The sequence below is a fragment of the Andrographis paniculata genome, unplaced genomic scaffold, assembly GCF_009805555.1.
Source record: "Andrographis paniculata isolate CXL003 unplaced genomic scaffold, ASM980555v1 Contig38END, whole genome shotgun sequence".
Lineage (NCBI taxonomy): Eukaryota > Viridiplantae > Streptophyta > Magnoliopsida > Lamiales > Acanthaceae > Andrographis > Andrographis paniculata.
Genome location: NW_026137571.1, coordinates 1,156,436 through 1,178,126, shown reverse-complemented (window position 1 = coordinate 1,178,126; position 21,691 = coordinate 1,156,436). Strand labels below are relative to the sequence as shown.

Below are 21,691 nucleotides of genomic sequence, written 5' to 3'. Positions count from 1 at the left end.
AAATAAAATATATATTTCTCTCTCCATCGTATTACTTAATTTCTAAATTATCCTACTTAATACTATCCACCCGGGATATTTGGGACAAAGAGAATATAAAAAATAAGAATTTAACTTAATTATATCTTATAATAATAAATACTAATAAATTAATTAGATGTAATCTCTACCCCACATTCTATCTCATTACATCACCCAAATAAAATATACATTTTTCTCTTCATCTTATCACTTAATTTCTAAATTATCCTACTTAATATTATCCACCTAAAAACTCGAGCTCAAAACAAATATTGCACCTTGTTTGGGACGGAGGGAGTATAAATTAAGAAAAAATTACAAAAATATTTCGGTCTTATAATAATCATGGTAGAAGCATATTTGTAAAAAGAAAAATTATACAAATATAAAAATATTTTTAACGGTAATACATTCACGCAAAATATGAGCCGGAACGAGTAATATGTATTTGTTCCAATTCAATATTTTTAGAGTGAAAGGGAAAAAGAGGTTGCGGGTGTGGCAACTGACAAGCACGTGCGGCAAACGGTCAAGGGCATTTTGGGGAAAACCGCCAAAGCGAAGGCGCGAAAAGAATGGATCACAACACTCGAACTATGGCCTCATTCTTCTTCTTCCTATTTCCTTCTCTCATCGATTTTCTTCCTTCCTCCATATCAATCCTTTCTCATTTTCGTTTGCGTTCAATTCGATTAGATCAGGAGGAATCACTGTTCGCTTCTTTCGCTCAATTCGGATATGTCGTGGCTTCGATCGGCGGTGTACAAAGCGGTGGAAGTCAGCGGAACATCCAACCTCAGCCTCAGCCGCGCGGTACGAACCTATGCCGACACAGTCGTCAATCAAGCCGGACAAGCCGTAGTAGGCGGCTCCAGGCTGTTGCCAGATCGCATTGTATTCTTCGTTAATCTATTTCTGTATATGCCTGTGTTCGTGAGATTTGGAGGCCTCTCTATATTAATTATGGAGTACTGATTGAAATGGTTATGATTATCACTTGAATATTTGAGGATTGGCTTGCTTTAAGGAGTGTTAATGGTTGTAGAATATGACAATGACAATGGTGATTAAGATAGTTTAGCTTGAATATATATATATATATATATATGTATATCAGCACTTTAAGATGTTATTCTTCTTCACTAGGAAATCATGTGTAAATTTTATGCTTATCATGGAACTAATGAAGTATTGGTTTTCTCAGTGGAGCTCACTGTTTCAAATGTATTGATTATACTGGAAATTATTATCTTTCATTTATCAACTGATGATGCGGTTAAACTATGAATAGTTCATATAGTTTGAACAACATTTGGCTATTGAAAATTCTGTTCTCTGTGCAAGCATTTGTGTTCAGTTTTTCAATATATATTTAGCTTTGTTTTCTCAGTCATATTTGTAAGGTGTGTTACAAGGTGAATGAATCGATAAGAAATATTAATGTTATTTTTCATTCTTTATTCACTATATATATATATTTTTCTTTGCATCTTCAAAGTAACTTGAAGTCTTAAACCATGGCTGACCTTATTTTGTTGAATTAATTGGTTTTGTAGGGAGCTCGAAATTTCCAAAGTTATAAGCATGCAGTAAAACGTTTAGAAGAAGTCTCTGTTACATGTAGGGGAATAGAAAGAGTTCAGGTACTGAGAAGATGGCTAGTTGCCTTGAAAGAGATAAAGAGACAAAATGAAGCTCTCAACCTTGTCAAGTCTGGTTCATTGAAAGATCCTCCTGCAAGGCCAACCACGGTATATTTTCTAAAAAGCCTCAAGCTTTTAACCTTTTCCAGTTTTCAGGGAGATTATAATTTCATTCTTGGAAGATTCTGCATTTTCATTTTCATCTATGTAAAGTTAAGGACCATCAGGCTGGACTATTTTATGACCAAGTCCAACATAAGCTATGTTCTTGGGAAGATAGGATGATATGAGTTTCTGTTTCATACAGATTCTTCTGCAGAATCCAGCTTCTCAATTGATCTTAGCCGAAAAAAGAAAAAAAATGATCTTAGCCGCTAAATTGCAAGATGTAGTCTTGAATACTTCTCTGCGGCACTGTTCTGTAATCTTGGACTACCTCTCCTGTTTTGTTGATTTCATTTACATTTGTAAATTTAGAATCCAAGTTTACTAGCTTGTCCCGTATAATGTTTCTGAGTTAGATTCATGAACATCTTCATGTAGAAACTTCGTTGAGTTATTCAGGGTTGGTTATGAGTTGTTGGACTGCCAAGCTTTTCAAAAAGGAAATCCATCTATCTGCATTTCCTTATTATGATGCCCAGGTTATGTATTATGATCATGACCATGGTGGAGAACCGATGAACTTCCAGGATGTGTTCCTTAGAAGTCAAGCACTTGAGGGCATTACACTGTCTTTGGTAAGATTTGCGGCTTTCAATTGCCCTATGTCTTTTTTAATGTCTAATATAGCTTAATTAGAGGGTATTTCTCCTTTAATTTTTTTACCCTCCACACTTCTTATATGGATTCTAATATTTGAAAACCAAAAACATATGTTGCCAGAGACAGAGTTAACATTTGCATTTCATAGTACTAGTCTTGTTTATCTTGATGAATTGAGTGAAATAGCCTATTATTCCAGTTAAATAATTTTGCTTTTTTTGTTTTCAAAACACAATTTTCCATATACGATGATATCAAATGATTCTGCTTTTCTCAATACTACATGCTATTTCTGGTTATCATTGAGTTTATTTGCGTTTTCTTATGGTAATTGTAGGTTAACTAAGCTGACTCTTTTGTGTGGCCCAGATTCTTGAAGAACCCAATGACGAGGAACTTTCTTTGCTCCTAGAGATATATCGGTGATTCTCACTGGTCTTGCTTGTTTATATGTTTTTATTGTAGTTCTTAGGCCTAGCCAAGTGATGGGCTTGGTGATCACCACCAATCAGTAGTTTGATTTATTTAGTTGCTTTTCATATTTTGCTTCCACCTTGCAGAAGAATAAAAGCATGAGATCTTTCCCCGTGCTCTTTGTGTTCAGGCTTTGCCTAAATGGTGGAGATGAAGCTCATGATGTGACATTAAGCTGTGTAAAAGATTTGGCGAGAGCATTCTCAACCTACAGCGAGGAAGTGCTGGTATGCTATCAATCATGATGAGAGTGGAGATCTGAACAAGATGTGTAACAATTCTAATGCTTCACATCTTTGCATCCTAAACTCAGGTAAAGAGGGAAGAACTGCTGCAGTATGTGCAAGATGCCATAGCAGGCCTTAAAGTTAATTCTGAGATAGTAAGGTGGTTAAGGGTATACCTTTCATGACTTCATCAGCCATGCTTGATTTTCAGTTTTAGAGAAATGATATATACGGCTAGGTTAGACATGAACAAAAGAATGATACTTGCCACATAGGATTAATCTGGAAGGAGTTCGAAAACTCTTTAAATTTATCTTTTTGTATTGTTCTAAAATTTATAGTATGAACTATATAACACTGCTGACAAATCAGCAGCTTGAAATTAGTGTAACTCAACTACCTTAAAAAGATAATTTCCTTTTCTCATTTTCCCCAAAAGCAAGATTCAGCTGAAATGATCTACCCAAGAAAGGAGGCAGAGTTAGATTATAGTTTCTAAGGAATAAATGATGCTCTGGAGGATTAGTAAGATCTTTATTACTTATACGATTATTGTTTAACCTGATCGTGACTGAAAAGTTACCATTTTAATTATTTTTCTGTGTTTTCATTTGCTCTCAGAATAGATTCTGAAGTCTCAAACATACATAAAAAACTATGTGACTTTAAAAACCAGCTCTGTATAAATGAAAGGAAGAAATCACCCGAAAGTGCATCAGACATGCAAACAAAGGTAAGGCAATGTTTAATTTCTTGTAATTAACTTTCCCATGCATATTGGCACATAATGAAACCTGCTGCTCTAGGTTTGAGGAACTTAATATAGAATTCCGCTCCGTTTAGATAGAAATTTTGAAAATTTTGAGAAATAGTATGATGTTGAGTATTTAACTAAGAAAGAAAAAAAAATTACTGTTGATGAAAGTGCCAAAAATTCCATATATATCCATGTAAATAGAGTTGCTTGGTGTTTTTTAATTTGCTGATTAACTCCCTAGTGGAATATATCTTGGATATAACTCTGTTGAGTCCACTTATGAAGAAAATATTTTGAAAAATCATTAGCATGCCTTGCCTATTGTCTAAAGGTTGCCTTTGTCTAGCATCTATTTGATCTGGGATAAATTATTAATCCCTTCTTCTGTATCATTCAATGTGTAGCTGTCTGATCTTTGTTGATTATTTCTGATTCTTAATAATGACATAGATGAGAGATGAATAAAGAGTTTGCTCATATTTAATCCAATGCTGATATCTGCAAGATGCAAATGCTTAGAGTTAACCTTCTACCGCATCTAATTGAGTTTCTGTTTGGTGCAAATCTACTCAAAAAAATTTGTACCATCACTTGGACTAACTCCATTTTATTCCTGCAGTATCTGGAGGAAGACCTTGAAAATATTCTACTTTATTCCCGATTAGGAGAGCTTCTGTTGCAGAAAAAATTCATGAAGACTGGAGATTCGCCGACAGCCCATAAACAAAAGGCATTCCTGTTATCTCTGAAACCTATTGTTATAAGGGCTCTTAGGTGATTCCTAAATAAATCAACAGGAACCACATTATGATGTATCTGAAAAGATTACTGAAAATATGTGTGCCTTATAACCCTTACAGTCAAATGATTACCATACATCTGCTAAAATTTTTGCCGGCTGACGCTTAGTTGTTTTTATCTTTATAATTGTCAGGTGGATAAGCTAATAATATTATCAGAATCTCTTGCAGGCTCAGCCTCAAAAGCTGAAAAGCGCATTTTTGACAATAGGTTTGTGGTTCTTACTACCAATAGATCACTAGCAGTAGGAAGTTTCTTAAAATGTCAAGTCCTCAGAGAGTTTCTTGTATTTGGTATCAATCTGTTATGAAGATTTTTGTTTTATCATCATATCTAGGCAGAGAATTTGATGGTTATGATCTGGATGAGATATATGTATATGTCTGTAGACGCGTGAGCCTCTCAAAAGCTCCATTTCTTTCTGCAAACAGGATCCAGAAAGAAGAAGCCCTTAAATTTCGTGTGGCCAAAACTGGTGAAGTGAATCAACTCGAAAAGGTAAAATGCTTCTCAAACATTTGTTTCTTGTTAATATAGAAATGAATAACACAACCATGTGATGCTTAATAGATCTCACAGATTCAAGTTTCTTTTGCATTTCTAGTAACATCTGTATAAATATTTCTCATTAGTTTTAATATTGTAACTTTGATAGTAGTTAAACTAGACAGCAATATAGGATCGTGGTCCATGTCATTTTTAATGATAAAGAAGATCACAGGTGAAAAAAAAAGAAAAAAGTGTTCTACAATAGATCATAGATGTTATCTGCAAGCCCCAATTCTTTCCTGCAGTACTAGATCTAGCACTGCTGACTATAACCAGATCCTCAGGAATTGGCTGCTGAAATCAAAGCTCTCGAATGTAGAAAAGACGAGCTTGAAGAAGAGCTAAGAAAGGTACTGACTATACTTCCTTATACTATGGCTTTCCGAAAAGCTGCTGAAGTTATTTTTTGTTGTGTAGAATAGAAAAAGTATATGAATACAAGTGAAGTTACACGGATATATAGATGCAATTAGGAGTCACTCTAATATTAACCAATAAAATCTAACCGTTATATGACTCTATAGTCAATAAGTTGCATAGATGAGATAGAATAGCCAAAATAGAGGGCAAAAATATGTTGTCATACTGATGAAAAATGTGGTTCTGGTATGAGCCAACCTTGTTACATCTAATGAGTTTATATTTAGGTTAACAATTCCTTGACTTCTGCACGTGCCCGTCTTCGCAATGCCAGGGAAGAAAGAGATCAGTTTGATGAAGCCAGTAATCAGATTATTCAACATTTTAAGGTTAAGGTACGGTACTCCTCTGCCATTTCCAAATTCATCAGGTTCTTCAAGTTTTATTTCCTTAAAAGTAATGATGCTGCTACTCAGGAAGATGAGCTCTCGAAATCGATTGCCTCATATCGAGCAGAAGCCAAAGTCTGCAACACATTTATCAGTTTTCTCAAAAGCACATGGGCTTTCCAGTCATACTGTGCTCAACAAAAAGACAAGATTGTTAGGTAAGTTCCCCCCACATCTCCATGAACAAATGCATCAAAAATCGAATGTAACTATTAGATTTCTTTTTTTTTTTTTTTTCTGTAAGTGATGAGCTGGAGAAACACAAGGAATACTTGATGGATGTGGCTATGAACCTTTTAACTGCTTACAAGGTACCACAACAGCAGATGGAGATCAAATGTAGTAGTATATATATATATTCGTTTGAAATTCTTTTATCGTTGTAATGATGTTCTTCGCCAACCAGGAAGACCTCGAGCCTTGCATTTCTTCAGTTCAGGAACTTGTGCAGAATTTAAAAAGGTAATTCTTGTTAATTGTCATGGAATGGAACTCTGCAACACATACACCATGTCCAATACCAATTTTGCCAGGTTAGACAAATCATCCGATGCAGAGGAAACTGAGGCTGCGGCTAATCCAAGACGAAACCTTGAAAAACAGTATCAGATCAGATCAGCCAAGGTGTAAAATCATCCATCATCTTATGTACATACACACACACACATACACATATATATATATAAGCTTAGAAATGCAATTAATTAATCTTCATCCATCATAAAGATTTCCGTCGATTCCCTAAGACTAGAAGACTTATGTTGCTTCTATGTACCATTTTCTTGCAGATCATAACTGCATTTAGCATTGTGGAAAGCATCAAGAAACAGCTTTACATGCTCGAAGACACGAATTCAAGGTGAACTACGTCTAAGCCTTTAATTTACATTTTATGCATCCATGAGTAAATTAAACTCCCTGTTTATATAGTCGCTTTGGGAAAATTGCAAAAAATATCTCACATGTATACTCCATTATCACTTTTATCCTATATTTATAGGCGCGATCATACGCGGCCAAATGATAGAAATAACGACTTTTGCAATATATTTTACCAATTAGATAAGTACAGGACAAAAGTGACAATGAAGTATATATATATATATATATATAGAATTTTTTTGCAATTTTTTCTAGTCACTTTAGAACTTTTGGTATTATTCCGTAAAAATTACATCAAATGCTTAAATTTTTATTGTTCTCAAAATTTTGTAGACATCTGACTAGTGACACTCTTTACCAGGGAAAATGGCAACAAAATACACGAACTACTCGACACACTTGAAGAGATGAAAGTCGAATTCGAATCCATCGAGAAGCCTAGTTTCAAAATCGAGGATCCAAATATAGAAGACCATACACCACCAAAGGAAAGGGCCCCAAAAATCCGGTTCCTATCACAGAAACAGCGTTCGCCAAAGAAACTAGAGGCCAATGCTGAATCAACCTCAGGTTATGAGACACAAAGGGGGATTAATCCATTGGCTTTTGCTCCATTTTCTCTACCTTTGTCTCGGATGCAGACTTCGGCGTTACCAAGAAACAACGATCACTTGGAACATCTGGAGCCTATTGGGGTCGAAATCGGGAAGATGAAGTCGAATGCAGAGGCACTGTTGTCCAAGTTGAAGCTAGAGTTGGAACTTGAGAATCACATTAGAGGCAATTCCATGGAGGGCATTATTGACTGGGAATTCGACGAGATGATTCCGAGAAATAGTTTGTGACGATGAATCGATCGATCAATGCCAAATAAAATGAAGGATACATATGTCTGAAGTGATCATCATCATCATCATAAGATGTTTTGGGTAAGTTCTTGCCATGTTTGTTTATACTTCTAAGCATGAATATGTATATCATTTGATTGATTCGAGTATGGATATATGTAGTTATTGCATTTTCTTGAAATTATGAAATGGGATCGTTACAATGGCCCTATTATATATATATATATATAAATATATATACATATATGAGGTTGCTAGCGTTTTAAATTTAAGGATTTTTGTAGTTGTTGCTTTGTGAGGTTAGATATTTTACTTTTTTTTTTCTTATTTTGGACATACATTCGTTGTTGTAAAGCTTGGGCATCCTATATGCAATACTTTGAAATTATTAGATGTGAAATTATTTTGGAGGGAACATTCTTGAAAATTTAAAGTTAACTTATTATGGAAATTAATTTTATTACTATGTAATTATCATATTTTTTTTATAAAATATATTAATTTCTATCAAAAAAAAAATATCACATTTAAACTACTATTTGAACAAAATAAATAAATTAATTAAACAAGTTAAAATAACACAAGTTTGTTTACATTTTGGTGTGTATTGAAATATTGTAATGTGATATTTTGAATAAAAGTACTTTTTGAACATAATTTACTAAATAAAAATTAAAAATATGATAGTATTTTTTCTAAGAAAAGCAAAAATAAGATCGGCATTACAAATAAATAGTGGAAATATATGTTTAAAAATACAAGCAAACTATTTACATGAAGATTAAAGAAGTAAAATTAAAAAGTAACTTTTTAGATAAAAAAAATATTAAGAAAAGGAGACAATAGAATTTGGCCATATCAGAAGAAAATTTCAGAGCACCACCTTTGTTCCTTTCTTTTTTGGTTAAATTTTGTCAGATAACATGTGATGAATCTGATATAAGAGTCTCAAAGGGGTCCTCTACTTGGAATCCAATATGTATAAATCTATATATATATATATATATATATATATAAGCTTATTTTCTTATCCAAATTATTTTACTTGTTCATTTCTTCTTAATTCACACACACATATATTATATTATAGAAATAAATTAGAATGTAATGTTGGTGTGAGGTCCAATGGATTGATGCAATAGTGTGCAAACAAAATAAGGCCTCGAGGTGAGGATATATAGATATATATATATATATATGCACATAGGGTTTCTTGTGTTCTGATGTTTTTAAAATTATATTCTAACAAAATATTTCTTTGATAGAATATAAATAAGTCTTTAACATAATATTTTTAATATTTGAGATTTAAAAAAAAATATATATTGCAAATAAATTTGTAGTAAAAATAAATGATAGAAAATACAACCAAACATACTTGTAACTTTTTGGTAAACTAATCTATGTTTAACCAACAATAAAAATATTAGCTTATCTGCACTAGATTAAAAAAACACCATTTTATTTTGATGTCTCAAAAACAGTGTTATTTTTAAAAAATAAAAATAAAAATAAAAATAAAAAAGACCAAAGATGCCCATATTTTGACTAAAAGTCATCTTGGAGATCCATAAACCTCCATTTTCTTGCCATTGATAAAGATTCACAATAACAATAACAATAAAAAATAAAAGTAAATAAATAAATAAATATATAAACAGTTGGGAGTGGTGCAAAAAACCAGGTTTTGAGGAATGGGTTGGCTTCCAGTTTATGTTTTTTGTTGCAGGGAAAGTTGTGGAATGCTGCTGCTGCAGCACTCCCATTATTTAATCTCTTGCCCCCCTCATTAATTTAAACAATAAAAAATAAAATAATAATAACCATAAATTAAATAAAAAAATAAAATAAATTTTTAAATTAAAAAGTTTTTTGGACTCATGTCAGAAAAATACAAAGCCTGTAAAACCTAACTTGGAGCCACTTTTGATATACACTAAACTCCAAATTGCAATTTGAATTCCAAATTAGGAATCTCACTCTCACTCTTACTCTCTCTCTCTCTTTCTTTTTGATTTTATTTAATTTTATTTAAAGTTTTTGCTATGTGAACAAATCATTAACACTATAAAAAGCTGAGCATTGAATTTGAGTTTCATTTATTAGTTCAGACTTAAGAATTGCCCAAATTCTATCAAACTAAAAAACACATGCAGACAGAAACAGTGGTGCAGATGGCCAACTTTGTTTGCATATCCGCTAAAATATTTATAATTAAGTTTTCTTGGAGTTTGTTTTTATTTCTTATTATTACGCAACAATTGCAATTTCCTATAAAATTATGACTCATGTTTATATATACATCTAATTTTAACCTATTCATTAATACTCCATCCGTCCCACTTACTATATTAATGTTGTCGTTTCTATATGTTTCACATCTCATCTCATGTCACTTTCATTTTTTAAAAAATAATTACCCATTTTAATCTCATTTTAAATTTTTTAATTATAATTAAACTAATTAGTTATTTTAATCTTAATCTATAATGATTTATATTAACATTATAAGTTAATTATTTTCACTAATATATTTTTAATTATCTACTTATATAATAAATTCTAGTGTCTACGGTGACTAAGACATCCAATATGGGACAGAGGGAATAGTATCTTTTTATAAGAAAAATATAAAATACCTCTCACAAATATCATACCAAATTATTTTTAAATTGTTTAGTTAAACTAAATACTCTCTCCGTCCCATAACAAAGTATCTATTTTTCTATTTTAGTCCGTCCCATAACAAAAATATCCATTTCTTTTTTTAGTAACTGTACTGTCTACCTAACGTTACAAATACCCTTACAACTTACAATATATTACACAAATGTCATTACCTTTATATCACATATACTAACAATTTATTTTAGTCATTTCTACTTTATTTCTACTATATCCCAATATAATACTAATATTTCTAAAATTACGTGCAAAAAACAAATAGATATTTTTTTTGGGACAGAGGGAGTATATACTATCCTCCCCTATGTCCTAAACACCGCGCAACATTTAAATTCGGCACGGTAATTTAGATGGATAGTATTAAAAAGGATAATTAGAAATAAATTAGAGATTAAGTGATGTAATTGGAGAGAGAAATACATTTTTTTTTTTTATTTGAGTAATGTGATAGGTATAAAATGGAACATATATTTATATATAAAAATATAATTAATTATTTTGAAATTTAAAAATATTTGAGTGAGTTTAGAAAAAAAATGAAATAAAAAAAAAACCCTAAAGGTGTGTTTGGTTGTGATTTTTGTGCAGTGTGAAATATATATAAAAATATACTCTATCCGTCCATTAACAATCTATCCATTTTTTTTTATTTTGGTTCGTCTTATAACAAAGTATTCATTTCCTTTTTTACAAATATTGTTCCAATTTACAATATATTATTACATTTATATTATACATTAATTTATCTTCTTACCTCTATTTCTATTTATCACAACATAATACTAATATTTCTAAAACTCAGTTAAAAAAAAACAAATGGATATATAGTCATATAGATATGAGACAGAATATTTTATTCTCATAAATATCACATCAAAATACTATTTAAACCACTCATTTCAAATCAATTTCAAATTCCAATCAACCAAACCCTAAAAATTTAATAATTAATTCCCTATTATAACCACATAATGCACATCTTTTCTTGATGATTTTGGGAGAGAATTTAAAAACCCATTTTCCTTTTTTCCTATATATAAGAAAGGCATTCCTAATGCTTTTAACCTAACTCCTATCCATCCATCCATACCTTTCTTCCCTACACTACACTACACACTTTGATTTCTCATTTTCTCTCAACAACAATCATCATATTATCATCTTCACAAATCTCCCATTTTAATTCTAATTTTTATATTTTTTTTATTTTTCATGAAATGGCCTCAAATCCATCAAAAGAAGAAGAAGAAGACTACATAGACATGGAATTAATTACTTCTTCCCCACAGAGCACAGAGTTTGAGTTTACCTGTAATGACAAAGAATCCACCACTTCTCCAGCTGATGAGCTCTTCTACAATGGCAAACTCCTCCCCCTCCACCTCCTCCGCGCCGCCGCCGCCGCCGCTGCAACGACAAAATTCAATGTCAGTAAAGCTTCATTTGAAAATGAAGAAGAAGAAGAAGATGTTTTCTACTCAATGCCATTGCCAAAGTGCTCCACAGCACCATGCACCAACACTGCAAACACCCCGGCCGATTCTGTCAACATCTCGCCGTCGGAATCGTGCAGGGCGAGCTGCGAACTCAATCACGACGACGACAACTACTTCTTCGAATGGTCGACAGAACTCACCGGCTTCATCAGCAATCGACAGCCGACAAAAAAGAGCAACTGGTCAAAGAAACTCAAGATAATCAAGCATAACATTCTTGCCCACAAGCTCCGGGCTTCGAGAGCTTACCTCAAGTCATTGTTCGGAAAATCCGACGAGCCCGGCAGCACGAATTCCAGCGCCGGAAACTTTTCGGGAGCCAATGAATGTTCGGAGAAACATTCGAAGATTTCCAAGAGAATACCTTTCAGGGTGATTGGAAGAACTCCATATCCTACAATAGCTGCTATAATGAAAGATGGCGATCGAGAAAATGTCCACCGGAGATCCTTCTCCGGCGCGATCAAACGCCATTCCCCGAACAAGTCCCTGTCTTCTTCGTCGTCAAATTCTTCCTCCGGCGCTTCCTCTTCGTCATCCTCTTTTTCGCTCAATTCGACTGGTCTTTCCGAGCTTCAGTTTCTCAGGAGGAGCACCAGTGCTAAAGAGATCGAGAGTTCGATTGAGGCTGCCATTGCTCATTGCAAGAAATCTCAGCAGGTTTTTGATTCAAGAAACTCATCCGGGGAGCCTGAAATTTGTTCACAGATTTAATGTAGCATTCGATATATATACTGTTTTAATCCATCACATAATCTATATGTCCACATGAAAATTCTTGATTATGTATATAGATAGATTCATACAGCTTGAATTATACATAATAATTTCTTCACATTCAATTAAACAGATTCTGCATTTCATTTCAAATTTCAAATAAACCCCCAAAATGATGATGTATTTTCTTGATTCAAAACCCATTCTTTAAGACTTTCCAAAGCCTACCCTATACCAAAAGGAAAGCACAGTACACCCAAACTTTTCAGAAATGAAAAGGGTTCAGAAGACTACAAAATACACAACTTTTTTCCAGTCTCAAAATGAGGGCACCCAACTTTTTGGCCAAGTGGATCCAACTTTCTCTTAGTCCTGATGCTTATTCAGATGCCATATGATTTTTGGTATAGATTTTAGTGCAGTCAAATGTGTTGTCGATGGTTTATGTATATTGAACTAATAGTCACACCTATGAAGGAAATTTAATTTTAACAGAACTTAGCTACACAGATAAATCTAACAAGAATCAAGAATGCTTTTAATGTAGCATGTAGTGATAACTTTGTTTCACACATGAGCCTCTGCAAAAAAAGTGAATATATGATCAACTTTTCTCTCTGTCAAAGAAAGGTAGCAAAAGTTGTTCAGGGGAATCTTTGCATTACTTGTATGACAGAATAACCTTTTGAGCCTAAAAGGGAACTTGATGAGATATATATATATATCTAGAGAGAGAGAGTGCGTGTGTGTGTGTGTGGGAGAAACCTTTTATTTTAGAAGAGGATAGCTGGAAGAGAGAAAAGAAGATGAATATGATGACATAGTTACATAAAAGTTTTTCATGTTCATACTTTTTTCTAAGTGAAGTGATTAAGCAGAAACGACCTTCAATGGCACTGACTTCCATTCGTCCATAATACAGCAAAGCGAAAATAGAACAAGTACAATTATTACAAGGAACAAATAATGTCCAAATGAAAAACTGTGTGCAAACAAAGAACTAATGGGGCATGCTTCCATGGCTTTTGAGACAGACCAGATACTTCAAGACTAACAAATATCTAGAACACTGTCAAATACTTATCGACATTTGAAGCTCTTTCTCATCGAACCAACAAGTATGTACTGTTACAGAAAGTATGTATCAGTTCTCATACCAACTGTTTGATTAGATTTGAGAATAATCAAATCTTTGATGTATCTACTTTTCCGTTGATTTTAGATTTATGTAAATTTAAAATCATCTCATCTTGTTCATCATCTAAAACTCTATCCCAACTGGCTGAGGCTCTAATTAAGTCTAAGATAAAAAGGATTAAATACTATCAGTTCTGCACCAAACAATCTTCTTGTGGATCAAAATATTCCACATTTCCTAAAAGCCAAAACTCCTTCAATTGGAGATTATATATATGAGCAGATATATGATAATCCATTGTATCGTAAACTGCTTACAGGAGGCACGCATTAATGTAATATCAGCAATATTTTAGGGCAGTTCGATTTATTGGTTGGACAATTGTCCACCATTCAAGCTTATAATAACATACAAAGAGAGCAGTAGCACATGTATTTATATCCTAAAAATACACAGACAGTCTGACAGTATACACAGGACCATTACTTACACATTTAGGGAGAAATACAAGGAACCAACTACCTTCATTTTCTTATATTGTTGGCAATGGAGTCTTTTTCTGCAAAATGCTCTTAATCTAATAGTGCCATGACATCGTCTACAGTATTTGTACGTGTGAAATAGACGAAACAGCTAGGAAGACCTACCAACACCTCTCGATTCTTATGGTCAGCGTTGTCTAATTACTTGTCTCCATAAACATATCAGATGAGTCTATCTTAATTTCTGTCTCCCCTAATCTACAAATTCCTTAACTACTTCTATTATGATATTCAGTTCAATGAATTAGTCCAGAAAAACGATTCCAGGATAACACTACATGCAGCATTCTCATCCCTTAACGCCATGTAGTCGAAAAGCATGCAATGTCTACGTATAAATATCGTAAGCACATGAATAAATGGAATCTCAGTACAAATTATATTAACATCTGTGAAAACATGATATAAATTTGAAAACCCAAACTAATGAAACAGGCAATCATAAAACAAATTGATCTAATCTACAAACAGTCCTAGGAAATCCATATCGAGAGAGTACCAGAGTTCCCGAGCATTCCAAGAGATATTCATGACAGCCTCACAGGTCCAAACTCATCAGAATTTTACCTGTATGAAGTACAAACATTAAGAATTTTACCTGATATGCTTCCAATTGCTAAAGGATAAGGTCAAAGTAAATCATTGCAGACAGCACAGTGCACACACTGTTTACTTATTGAAGGATGTTCATATTGCAGGTCATACTAGACATTCGTTTTGCCACTTCAGCATGGACCCTCACTTGGTTGATCCAATGGTGCCGCATATACGGAAGGATCCAGTCACCAGTATTATCAACAACAACCACAGTAACTGGTTCGATGAACCTGCAGAGCTTGAAAGTGATGGCTTACCTCCCCACGAGACCTAGATGGTCCAGTGCGCTCACTAGTTATCCTGAACTAGGTCAACAAGTATCGAAAGAGACATGTTCCACAAAATTGTGTGAACAAAGTAAAGCAAGTAAGCTTGTCTGAGGATGAGACTTCCAAATTCAGACACAAGTGCCCCGCACGTGTCTTGGCTCCTCAAGAATGGTCACTCGCCAATCTGCCTTTTAATCTGCATGCATGTCAACAATATAGGATGATATTACACGAATGCCTATCATTATACGTTTTCTATGGTACATAAACATAGGAAGTTCAGCTTAGTTATCACCGTCAATACATATCATTGCTTTTGTCTAGCAAATGGGTGTGTGTGTGCCGTAAGACCTAACCACAATCCCTATGTATCTATCAGTTGTAGCATCATTCGATAACAGCACAGCATTATGCAGATAAACAAACTCAAAGTGGCAACGAAATCAAAATCAAACATGAAAAACAAAATCAGATATGACTGAAATTTATATCTTCGCCTTTTCCCCTTTTCACGCACAACAACATAAAGGAAAGACATTGAACTAATGGCAAACAACATATATTATATCTAACTCTATCTCCAATCCATTTTATCAGGTTACCGAGCAGTTAATTATCCAGATTAGATGTTACACGTACATACTGTAAATTGTAACTTGAAAAATAGTGCAGAATAAGGCCTAAGTATGAAGACAAGCACTTGGTGTCAAAACCATATGCATGGTAACCATTACAGAAAAGAGTTAGAATACTGTACATACTTGCATACATATATATATATGTATATATCATTAAAAGACATCATCAGAGAATGCAAAAGAGCAACCAAGTCTTGAGAGAAACCAATATTTATTCAATAAACATGCAAGGAGCAAACAGTACATTCAGTAGTGAGAACATTTGTGACCACTTGTGTCACAAGCACACATCTCTTCTTCGTGTTACAGCTTATGCTCCACAAAACAACACCTTCCAGAAGTTTCCCCCTGATTCCGCATCATTTTGCTGACAAAGTATCCTCATTTGATTCTGAGGTCTTTAGTATGTATGTCTTGCGTGTTAGAAACTCGGTTCTCAATCCAACAATATATGTGTTTTGAGAACCTATAAAAGTTTTCCAAAGCTCCCAATGTTTGTAGTTAATTGACTCTTTTTCTATAGAGATTGCATTGCTTGGTTCTCGGAGTTGTCTGCATACTGAAAAAAACGAATACACTCAATCTTGCATCTTCCATCAAATAGCATAGATTGGGTGTACTTCTGAATCAGTATCCGAGTTACGCCATGAGTTTGTTCCCCCACTCCTAGAATACTTCTCTTTCTTCTTCACTCTCCGAATCCTTCTGGATTTCACTACATAATATGTCATAGCACCCAGAACCCCTGCCATTATAAGTCCCCCTGTAATAGTAACAAGAATTGCAGCCCATCGATTGTGTCTCCCAACAACTATGTAAGCTGAAGAAATGAAAGCCACCGTGGTGCAAACAGAGGCCAACCACATCAACTTATTGATTATCTCCACTACTCGTCTCTCAGATTTTATTTCACCCCTGACCACTGTAATTTGCACAACAACAACAGCCAGGGACGTGAAAAGTGCCACAGCATTAGAAACAAAGAAGACCTTGAATGAAGGATTTTTTACCATCACAGCTTTTCCATTGTCATCATCACCTCCAGGAACTGTGAATATGGCAGCAAAAGCAACTGTTGCAAAAAGAACAGCAACCACCGTGACTGAATTCGTGGCATTATTTATTCCTTCTCTGTGGAGCTTCCTAAGCTCCTTTGCAATCCCAGTAACATTTTTATTTGTTTTGCGAGCTTGTTCAAGCTGAATATGTACATCCTTCTTAATTTCTGATACAGTTCTCCGAAGCTCATCACGAGGCTGGTTCAGTTCATTGGCTCTGACAGCTCCATTACGAGTCAAGCTTTCCCTTATTTCCACAATTTCTTCTGATAAAGGGAGCCCTTCAGCGATGTCAAGAGCTGTTTTGTGGTCTCTTGTCAATGCATTAACATTTGTGTCCCGAAGCAATAGCAGCTCATGAACAATCTGCATATACACCACCAAGATCTCAGGAATACGAAATGTAAACTTTTTAAAGTTTTCACCCCTTAGATAAACATAAAAAAGTACTCATCCGAACCATCTATTGGAAGATTACATGCAAAATACATTAATCCATTGCCAAAGGCATGTCATGATAGACGCATAAATTTAGGGTGTTTGCTTGTTTCTAAATTAAAGTAAATTTTATAATAAAAAACAACATATCAATACTTATTATCATTCAAAGCATTTACTGTTAATGCCTCTTTTTCATTCAAAACATTGCATTAACAATATATTTACATAATGGGTGTGTTCGTTTAAAGGATTTTGGCAAAATCCTACTATTCATAAAAAAAAAAAAAAAAAATTCTCCAAAAACATCAAATTAAACACCTATTTTTCATTTTTTATATTATACTAAAAGTTAATTTTACATTCAAAACATCACATCAACACCTATTTATATCATGTCATGCAACTATTACAATTCAAAATGTTTACTATTCAAATCCCAACTTAAAATCCAAACCCCCAAACAAACACACCCATTCTAAACATCATATTAAATATATATTTACATTAAAAAACATAACATCCAAAATATATTTTCATTTAAAATATCATATCTGAAAACCTATTTTCCAATAAGAAAAAAAAAAAGACACCCATGATTACAGACCTGATACCTGAATTGCAAAATGATACAGCAGAGAAAAAAGTAACAGCATGTTTAGCAATCAATCTTGAGCCAGCAGAGAGGAAGAAATAGGAACGGAATACAAACCTCAACACGTTTTTTCCTGGTGGCAATATGCAGTGCAGTGTTACCAAATTTGTCGGGAAGCATCACAACCGCAGCACCTGCCTGAAGAAGCAACTTAACAACTTCACAATTAACACCCTTAACAGCCATGTGCAGTGCAGTCTGTCCTTTCTTATCAGTTCTTTTGGCCAGGTCTGGGTCCTTCTCAAGCAATGCTTTGACAATTTCCACATGGCCTTGGCGGGCAGCAAAATGTAATGCGTTTTTACTATTAGACCTTGTCATCTCTAGCAAACTGGGATCCTTTGACAGTAATTCCTTGACAACAGCAATATGCCCTTTAGTTGCAGCAGATATAAGTGGAGTAGCATTTGATTGACCAACTGTTCTGCTTAGTTCAGGATCATGCTCCAGCAGCATATGGACAATATCTGGAAGATTTAAAAAGCAAAAGATAATAGTTACTAAACATAGAAGAACAATGAGAAAGATCATTATATTCTAATTTGATGTTTTAGTGAAGATTTCCAATCTTCAGCAAGCAAAAAAATATTCCAAGGTTGGAATGAAGTTATCCATCATTTTTTTAACAGAAATCAAAGGTCTCCATCAGCTTGGTTTATTAATACACTTCTAAAATTGGTTAAATGGAAAAAGAAAAACAACAACGATATTTTTCCTACCTAAAACACATCACACAACACATATTTTTCATTCAAAACCTATTTTCCATTCAAAGCATCACGTCTAACACATATTCTATTTATAATGTCAAAAAAAAAAACATATCAAATCAAGAATGCCCAAAACATCAAATAAAGACACCCAATTATCCCATCCCAGGAAAATCACAATCACAAAACCATATTCATCAATTCAAGCATCTAAGAAGCCACAATCACATGCCAAGCATTTGAACTCAAACTTGAAGAATTCAATTACCACAATGTCCTTGACTTGCAGCAATGTGCAGTGGATCGAAACCGGACCTGTTCTTAGTCCTAATCCCTTCTTTAGTTGTGAAAGGTAACAACTCCTCAACGATATCAATGTATCCCCTCTCTGCAGCTGTGAAAAGTGGTGTCTCCCCGAGTTCATTGACCTCGTTCACTACAACAGCCCTGACTTCAGCAACCTCAGCATCAAACTCAGCCCCGCCAGATGTCTTCAGCATTTGCTCATCGATTTCCCCCAAAATCTGCCTCACTGCTGCCACGTCACCCTTCTGCGCAGCCAAATGGAGCTCCGTGTCGTTGTGCCGACCAGTGACCTGCTTCACATACTTCTTCTTTCCTGATTGGTCCATTGTTTTTCCCGAATTGGAAACGACCAAAGCCTTGCCGGAATTGGAAACCACCAATGCCTTTCCAGAGTTTGAAGACGCTAATGATTTGCTGGAGCTCGACACGTACAGAGCCGCCGCCCGCGGCGAAGGTGAAGGCGACGGCGACGGTCTCTCGAGACTGGAACTCATTTCCAGATCTTTCTCCCCTGTTTAGCGAAATCACTAAAGTCAAGACACTGCACAATACAGGTAACGCTAATACGATCGATCATCGATGCGAAACATTTCTAATTCGAAATCCGAACAAATCACAGCAAACAATATCCCATAGCAGCGTTTCACAGATCAAAAAATAGCAACTCGCCACCACTATTAACTCCATGTACGAAACCTAATTGTCGATTCCTCAGGTGATTAGTAGTATGTAGGTAGTTACGCACAATCCGATCAAAATCCGAACAAATCACAGCACACAATATTCCGTAGCAGCGTTTCACAGATCACAAATTAGCAGCTCACTTCCACTATTAAACACCATGTACAAAACCTAATTGTCGATTTCTCAGGTGATCAGTAGCGTGTATGTAGTTACGCACCTTTGACGGAATCCATTGATACAGAGTCGGAAAGTCTTCACTCTCTTTCCCTCCCTCGCTATTTACTCCATTTCTTTCGTCCAATCGAGTGAGCCGCAGCAGCCAAGCAACCTGACGGGAGGTGAAGAAGTAGCAGCGGCGACGGTGGCAGTGGTAGTGGTGGTGCGGCGGAGGCGAATAAAAAGGCTGGTTGTCGTAGCCGCGTTGACGCCGCCGGACCCACAAGGTCGCTGTACGTCCAACAATTATTTTTTATAATAATAATTATTTAATTAATAAAATATAATAATTGGCGTGGAGAAAAACTGTTCACAAAATTTAGACACATAACGGTAAAAGTCGCAAAATAGCTCCACACGGCCCAATAAGAGCCCAACAATAATAATGAAATTAAAGCCGACAATTGGTAGACTCTTGTTAGGTTCGTGTCGGGTTGAATACTTTAAACGGTCGTGTCGAGTTCGTATTTATCCGTTTATTATCGTGTTGAGTTCGGGTTGACTCATATTGACCCGTATATATAATTAAGTCAAGTCGATTTTCTTGATTCAAATTAAATAATTTTTTTGTTACGTTGTTGTTGGTTAGTTTTTATTAGTTTGAGCTTAAATTATATTGAATTATTTAAAATTGAACTTAGTTTAGATTCATTTATGAGAAAATTATTAAATTATGATTATTTTATATATACAATAAATATACTAATCAATATTAATATATTATAATCGAGTTGTCTAGTCGGGTTCGAGTTGAGAGCCTCAACCCTAATCCGACCCGTTTACTATCATGTCGGATTCGTATCAACCCGTATACATATTCATGTTGAAATCTTTAACCCAAACTCAATTATTTTGTATCATGTTATGTCAGTTTTTGTCGGCTCCAAATGAAATCAATGATTAAATATACTTCATAAACATAAATCTAAATTAAAGATTATATAAAAATATATTTATACCGTAAAAAAATAAAATTGAAGTATTCAAGATAATACTCCGTGCTAAATTGTTCAATTTAGTTTGGTACAAAATTTTAGGTATGGTATAATTAGGAAGTAATTAAAAAAATTGTAAAAATAAAAGTAATTATAAATTTAAATAATTAAATAATTTAATTAAAATAAAAATAATAAATTTTAAATTTTAAAATATTAAAATATATGACAAATTATATGGAATAGTCGAAAATAGAAATAACTTTATATTTTTTTACTTCTTTGTTTTTTTTTTTTTTTTCCTTCTTCGTTACGCTGCTTTGCTCCGTCACACCTAGGGATGGCATACCGTACCGTACCGAACTTTTCGGTATGATTAAAATATATATCGGTATCGTACCAAAAATTTCAATATACCGAATTTTGGTATACCGAAATTTTCGGTACGGTACGGTATATACCGTTTATACTGAAAATTTCAAATTCGGTACGATACCGATATATACCGCTTATGCCAAAAATTTTGTTTTATGTATTCACCTGTATATAACAATTATACCGAAAATATAAATTTAAATTTCAAAATAATTAAAAAATTAATAAATATCACTATTCTCCACCACAAAAATATTATGAAAAAACCAATAAATTTTTTTCAATAGTTTACATATTTTTTCTTATGATTTTTAAAAAATATTAATAATTATTATTTATATTAATAATTAAATTATTTTAATAAAAATAATATCGATATGGTATCATATCGAAATATCGAATTTTTCGAAAATTCATACTGATACCGAATATTCGGTACGATATTTATATCGTACC

General features: G+C 33.9%; 3 protein-coding genes across 3 annotated transcripts; 2 read left to right on the top strand and 1 right to left on the bottom strand.

The window, feature by feature from the left end:
* The first annotated feature begins 457 nt into the window (after window positions 1–457).
* LOC127250824 (uncharacterized) lies at window positions 458–7,773 on the top strand. Its single transcript, XM_051274250.1, has 18 exons — window positions 458–915; window positions 1,578–1,772; window positions 2,309–2,404; window positions 2,799–2,851; window positions 3,034–3,130; window positions 3,217–3,290; window positions 3,752–3,863; window positions 4,507–4,617; window positions 4,822–4,898; window positions 5,120–5,186; window positions 5,522–5,587; window positions 5,885–5,992; window positions 6,074–6,204; window positions 6,291–6,357; window positions 6,453–6,508; window positions 6,580–6,670; window positions 6,835–6,905; window positions 7,290–7,773. The coding sequence occupies exons 1-18, from the start codon at window positions 760–762 to the stop codon at window positions 7,771–7,773; spliced, it is 2,112 nt and encodes a 703-aa protein (XP_051130207.1). The 5' UTR covers window positions 458–759.
* Window positions 7,774–11,542: 3,769 nt separating this feature from the next.
* LOC127251135 (probable membrane-associated kinase regulator 4) lies at window positions 11,543–12,970 on the top strand. Its single transcript, XM_051274734.1, has one exon. It carries the CDS (start codon window positions 11,679–11,681, stop codon window positions 12,669–12,671), a length of 993 nt encoding a protein of 330 aa, XP_051130691.1. The 5' UTR covers window positions 11,543–11,678; the 3' UTR covers window positions 12,672–12,970.
* Window positions 12,971–15,909: 2,939 nt separating this feature from the next.
* On the bottom strand, window positions 15,910–20,158 carry LOC127250874 (ankyrin repeat-containing protein ITN1-like). Its single transcript, XM_051274317.1, has 4 exons — window positions 19,927–20,158; window positions 18,988–19,536; window positions 18,067–18,476; window positions 15,910–17,282 (listed from the first exon to the last, which is right to left on the bottom strand). Exons 1-4 carry the CDS (start codon window positions 19,940–19,942, stop codon window positions 16,455–16,457), a joined length of 1,803 nt encoding a protein of 600 aa, XP_051130274.1. The 5' UTR covers window positions 19,943–20,158; the 3' UTR covers window positions 15,910–16,454.
* Between the last annotated feature and the right edge of the window lie 1,533 nt (window positions 20,159–21,691).

Bases quoted from the DNA above. Each gene is read 5' to 3' on its own strand.
- LOC127250824 (XM_051274250.1), top strand. From the start codon at position 760: ATGTCGTGGCTTCGATCGGCGGTGTACAAAGCGGTGGAAGTCAGCGGA. The intron at 3,131-3,216 runs GTATGCTATCAA...TCCTAAACTCAG, and splicing joins CCTACAGCGAGGAAGTGCTG to GTAAAGAGGGAAGAACTGCT. The intron at 5,187-5,521 runs GTAAAATGCTTC...CCAGATCCTCAG, and splicing joins AAGTGAATCAACTCGAAAAG to GAATTGGCTGCTGAAATCAA.
- LOC127251135 (XM_051274734.1), top strand. From the start codon at position 11,679: ATGGCCTCAAATCCATCAAAAGAAGAAGAAGAAGACTACATAGACATG.
- LOC127250874 (XM_051274317.1), bottom strand. The intron at 18,477-18,987 runs GTAATTGAATTC...TAAATCTTCCAG, and splicing joins TGCAAGTCAAGGACATTGTG to ATATTGTCCATATGCTGCTG. The intron at 17,283-18,066 runs GTTTGTATTCCG...GTGTATATGCAG, and splicing joins CCAGGAAAAAACGTGTTGAG to ATTGTTCATGAGCTGCTATT.